The 6074-nt window shown below is 45.7% G+C and overlaps 1 protein-coding gene across 1 annotated transcript; it reads left to right on the forward strand.

Annotated features, from left to right (window-relative positions):
* The first annotated feature begins 12 nt into the window (after positions 1 to 12).
* PPP1R3D (protein phosphatase 1 regulatory subunit 3D) lies at positions 13 to 3857 on the forward strand. The gene has a single exon (XM_015647481.3). It carries the CDS (start codon positions 685 to 687, stop codon positions 1627 to 1629), a length of 945 nt encoding a protein of 314 aa, XP_015502967.1. The 5' UTR covers positions 13 to 684; the 3' UTR covers positions 1630 to 3857.
* The last annotated feature ends 2217 nt before the right edge of the window (positions 3858 to 6074 follow it).

Below are 6074 nucleotides of genomic sequence, written 5' to 3' on the forward strand. Positions count from 1 at the left end.
TGGGCGCTGTGGCGGCCCCGAACGCGGATCCGTCCCCCGCCAGCCACGACACCGAGCCTGGCGCCGCGGCCGCGCCCGACAGCCCTAGTCCGCCTTCCAGCCTCTGCAGCAGCCCCGGCTCCTTCCCGCCCGACAGCCTGCAAGCCTTCCCCGGCCTCGACTCGCCCAGCATCCAGTGTGACAGCCTGGAGTGTGCCCCCTGCTCGTGCTGCTGCTGCCGGAGCGCGGGCTCGGCCGGAGCCAGCGAGGACAGCCTGCAGGCCCCTCTCGCCCGGGGCTCCGGCTTACGGTGCTTCGGCGCTCACCGCGCCTCCAGCGACCTCTCCGACAGCCTGGAGTCCTTCATCCAGCACGACAGCCTCCAGTCGCTCTCCAGCCTGGGGGTGAGCTCCTCCAGTATCAGCGGTGATAGCCTTGAATCCCTTTCCAGCCTGAGTCTGGGGACCACCAGCGATCTCGACCTCATCGGCCACTGAGTCTGCCTTCAGCTTCCCGCACAACGCCTTACTGCTGGCTCTGCCAGCTGCCGTGAGAGCTGCCAGGCTTCTGCTCTTCCTTCCAAGGTGTCGTTGTTCCAGATGATCCTTGCTGCATGCAGTGCAATAACCTCTTACTGTGGCTGACATTCTCAAATAAAGTGATTCAAAGGGATAGTGTGCATTATTAGCTGCAGTGTTAACGCTGATGTTTTGTCAGCAGATGAGAATGGAAGTGCGTGGTCCTCCGAGGAACCCCAGCTACCTCTCAGATCTCTATGAGAACATGTTAAGGGCTGAAGGAGCAATGAGACGAGGGCAGCAGCAGCCCCCAGCAGTCCATACAAGTAGCAACAAGACTCTTCGGAGCAGTGCCCCAGCCAAGGAGATCCCCCAGCCAAATAACCATCCGAACAGCGCCTCCTCCAGCTGTGACCCAGCTCTGAGACCCATCATCCGCCGCCGAGCGAGGTCCCTGCCGACATCACCTGAGAGGAGGAAGAGAGCAGCAGTGCAGTGTCAGAAGCCAAACTTCCAGAGCCGCATGAACCGGGTCAGGTTTGCTGATGCTTTAGGCTTGGAGCTCACTGAAGTGAAAGTCTTCCAGACTGGGGAGGATCCATCCATCCCTTTGCACGTCCTGTCCAGGCTCTCCATAAACTCAGACCTCTGGTACAGCAACTTGAACTTGGAGTTCACTATGCAATGTTTGGTCCCTGACTTCCAGCAGCCTGCAGATTGTCTGGATTTCTCATCCCGACTCCAGGAGCAGCAGGTGTGTCTGGAACGGGTGACCAGCTCAGATCTGGGGCTCAGTGGCACCATCCAGGTTCGGAATGTTGCTTTTGAGAAGCAGGTGTCTGTCCGCTACACCTTCAACCAGTGGGAAAGCATCCATGAGGTGTGTGCTCGTTGGGACTGCAGCATCCCAGAGAAAAACGGGCAGGATCAGGTTGACGTGTTCACTTTCTTTCTTCCTGTGCCTCCTTTTCTCCTTCAGCTAAGCACTCTTGTCCAGTTTGCAGCAAGGTACCAAGTCAATGGCCAGGAGTACTGGGATAACAACAGAGGCAAGAACTACACCCTCAGCTGTCAGACTCACCCCCTGAAGCTGCCAAGGGAATGTGAGGAGAGCTGGATCCACTTCATCTGAACAAAGGGAGTGGTGCCGAGCAGCTGTCAGTGGCCTTGGTGGCACTCTGTCCCTTGGCATGGCTTTCTGCTCCTATGGAAACAGTATTCTTTTTGAAACCTGTCAAACCTGGCCAAGTGTCCCAGGGCTGAGAAGCAGCCTGTGGGTGACCTGTACAAACTGCTCTAAACCTCTAGGAAAGTTTAAACGGCCAAAATCTGTAGTGAGATACAATCATAGAAAGGCCATGTGAGTTTTTTGAGTGCATGAGTCATTGCAAAATGGTTCCCAGGAATGCTGTGAGGCTACCAGAGAGCAAAACAACATGTTTCTTGTTGCTAGTGATACTCTTGCTTGCATAGAATGTTTCTAACAGATCTCTCTTACCATTTTCTACTGTTTGTTTTCTAAGTGGACAGTGTGGCTTTACTGGTTTTGTTTCTAATTTTGTTTATATTACTTCACCAAATCAGGGCACTATTCCATTTATGCATAGTTTGGATGACAGACACTGTAGGGACTACTTGTATTTATATACGTATGTTATTAAGGCTGTAACCACATTAAATATTTCCAATATCTGAGTTGGAAATTAAATGCTACTGTGAGCAAAATGTACATGAAAATGTGCCATCAGCCCCTCTGTTTCTTTCACTTGGCAAAAAAAGGTGCCTTTTCTTATCTCCTTCTTGCAGCAGGTGTGATTGTTACCAATGTTTGTGTGAGGCAGATTTGCCTGGGGAAATTCTCACCTTTGTCAATTGATGCCCAAGTAGGTTTTTCTCAAGGTGGTGGTACAAGAACTCTCTTTTCCTGATGCACCTGCTTTTACTAAGGGAAAAGGATCTATTTTTTATTTGTGTTGCAAATGCAGCTGAAGGTCTCAAAACACTGTATGAATGCTTATGATTTTATCACTGTTACTGGTAAAATTATAGATCAAGAAATTGATATCACATAAAGATATATATAAGGAAAAGAAATATATAAAGATATATATAAGGAAAAGAAATAGTACAGGGAGTGGGGTACAGAGGCTTGGAATAGCATTCAAAAGTCTGAATCATAGTTGTTCCCCAGTGTTCCAGAACTACTGCAGAAGTAGCTTTGACTTATTTATTTAGCTGCTTGCCATTGTGAAACAGTTGAACTCACAAGACTGCAGCCTTTGCAACACGAACAACAACTTGAAAACACTTAATTTGGTAAACTGCTACTTCCACAGACTCATAAACAGAATCCCTTCTGCTGCAGGGAGAGCACAGGAACACTGTTAGACCATCTTCCCGTGCTTCTTGTTCTATTGTTTTCATTCTGTGGTTTTAGTGTGGTTTAAGAATTGTATTCTGGGAAAGACTGTCATGTGCTAGCAAATGTCAGACCTGAGTGTCCCCTTGGCCAGATTTTGTAAAGCTGAGGCTGTCAGGAGAAAGGTTCATGCCAGATATAGCGCAGTGTGAGAGGGGTGGAGAAATGAATGTCTCAGCAGTCTGACTTGGGCTTCTGCTGTCTTCCTTCCACAATCTCTCTGGGTATTGGCATGTGCAAGGTCTTGAATACTAACTACTGGAGCATTATTCCCAGTCCCCTTTTGCTCTCTGTGCTGGAAGAGCTGACAGTTTAGTTCCTGCCAGTGCAGTTCTCTGGCACTGCTGGCTCAGTGGAGCAGCAGAGCTGAGAGCCTTCTCCAGCTGCTAAACCTTCACACCATTACTGGTGCCTGTCACAGCAGAGCTGGTATTTGCACTTATGTTTCCTTGCCACACTCAGTAATGAACATCAAATGGCTTCTGGTTGACAAAAATGGGATTAAGCCATTTAGTGCTAATATGCACCTGTTGTGAAGGTAAACTTACACCACATTTATATCTTCTCAGGACAACTTGACTGCTTGCACTGTGTTCAAATTGAGCACTTCCCTTATAATGAGGTTTTGCAAAAGTGAATTCTTCCACAAAGATTATCACCATATAATGCACTTTTTAAAACATGTATTTATTATTGTCATACAGTAAATGAATGTCTAGTAGTCCACAGTTTAAAGGTTCTTTCAAGCATGTTTTTTTAAAGAAACGTGAAATCCATGTAAAAAGGGGTTGTACATTACACAGTATAACAGTGAAGCACATATGCTGGACAAAAGGTCCAGCAGTTGTAAAATTGCAAAGGGCTTAATTCATTTTAAAAAGCAATAATAAAACTATGGCTATTGTAATACAGAAGATTGAAATAAAAGCTTTTCACAATTTTCTGTTGTTTCAGTCAATGGTAGTCCTGTTAAGAAAGCTCATGAAGAGACTTAATGTAAAGTTGTCACAGAGTAACATACTCGGGAAAAGTAACGTGGGTTTGAGTTACTAAAGGATGTACAGCACTTGATAAAGGTACATGATGAGTTCATGTATCTGCAAAGATGGTGGAGCTGCCACTTCTTACATGGAATCTGTTGTCCTTTCACCTCAAAATTCTGTGCCTGCAGCACCTGCAGGATTGAGATCCAATTCTGGAAAAAGGCTTGCTGCCACTTGATTCTGGGAAGGGGAGGGGAGGGAAGGGAAAAATCAGTTTAAATACTTGGGCATGTCTGTATTAAGTTGTTCAAAAATGTAAGGTTTTATTTAAGAAAATGATAATTTTTTTCTGCAAACATCCACCTATCAGGTTTATCTTACAGGTTGTTAGTGTTACTTTTAGTATAGCTGGTATTTTTACATTTAGCTTCAAATTCATAGTTTATTTATTTTACAAAGAAAAAATTAAATTGCAAGTTGTAATCACAGTAATATGCATCTGCAGTCAGTAACTACAGCACTTAATGTAGTGTATCATCAGTTGTACTTTACAGCTGGTAAAGACTTGGAACTGCAAGTCTAAGTGATTATTCATTTGGCAACAGGAGTGTAACGTTAGGGCTGACTTCTTTCACAACTTCTCTCTCCCTGTGATCTCAGATGTACAAGTATTTCAGCTGACACTTGATATTCAAACTGCTGGTATCAACACTTCTGACCCTTCACCACAACAGCAGCTGTCCCAGAGACTGAAAATACCTTGGCTGGCACAATGTCTTTAATTACCTGTAGTAAGTATAAATACTTATTGTAGTGAATAAGAGTCTCTGTAAATAGTGCAACCCTGCCCTAAAGAGATTTGGTTCCATTTTCTCTGGTGTTTTTACATGTGCCTGAAATGACTGTGGCCAAATAATTTCACTGTTGGTTCTGGTCTGTTTAAAGCATAACTCAATGAAACTTCTCTCTGACTTGCCTTCTGCTAAACCAAACAAAATAGACTAATGTTACAGAATGAGAAATGAGCTGAAGTAATCTCGGTGTAGATTGCAGGAAGGAAAGTGTGTGACTCACTTCTGGACTGTCTCACTTCTCTTTTGCTGTAGAATGAGTAAGACTGGACAGGCTCAGCCTCTGTGTTTGCTCATGTGACTGGTAAGGGAAAGCATCAACTTCAAATTGGCTTTCTGCTTGGTACGGTGAAAGTACAATTCAGGATTCAGTTTTCATAGAAAACTTCAGATGCTCTAAGTTCCTCATGCAAAATTTTGTCCTTAGGAGGTTTCTCAGTATAGCTGTTTGACAATCTGCTTCAGCACTGCTCACTCCCAGCTCCTCAGTGCAGATACTCCACTTCTCACACCACTTGTCATTTTCTTGCATTACAGTGACATCTCGTGGTATTTTAAATACTTTCTCTGCAGGTTTTTTTTTTTGGTTTTTTCTTCTTTTTTCTTTTTTAGTATTGAGTTTTTTACCTTTCTTATTTCAAGGAATCAAGAGGTTTTATTTTATTTACAGTTTTGCTGCAGGTTTACCTGCTGTGAAAGGTGACTTCTCTTCTAGATGCTCCACTATTGCTGCTTATTCTAGGTATGAATGGAGACACTTCTCGATACTCTTTTGGAGTATGATAAATTTTATCATCTGTATTTGTGAATATGGCAGTAGATACACCAGTACCACACCAGTACAGGTTAAGACCCCCTTTGGCAATGTCGTATTCCATTAAACACATAATCCAGTACTGCTGGAATCCATTTAAGCACATTATCCAGTGCACTGCTGGATTCCACTGGAGCACATTATCCAGTTCCCTCTGCAAAATAAAGACCACAGACATCAGCCGAAGCTCTTTGCCCACAGCAGGTCTGTAACCGAGCGTGTCTTTGCACTTACTCGGGCAGTGAAAACGTTTCGAAATTAAGCATAGGACTGGATTGCAGTGCTTTAGCAAGCCCTGCCCAGTAATTTCTATGTGTGCGCGGAAATCGGTTCTAAACAGCGGCTGTAGAAAAGGCATTTGGCGGTGCCGAGGCAGCGCCCACAGCTCTGAGGGCGCTCCCGCCGGCCGCGCTGAGGGCCCGCAGCGCCGCCCCCCGCCATTGGCCCGCGCGCGCTGCCGGGCGCTGATTGGCCGGCGGGGCTGGCGGGCGCTGAGGGGCGGCCGCGCCG

Source organism: Parus major, chromosome 20 (assembly GCF_001522545.3).
Source record: "Parus major isolate Abel chromosome 20, Parus_major1.1, whole genome shotgun sequence".
Classification (NCBI taxonomy): Eukaryota; Metazoa; Chordata; class Aves; order Passeriformes; family Paridae; genus Parus; species Parus major.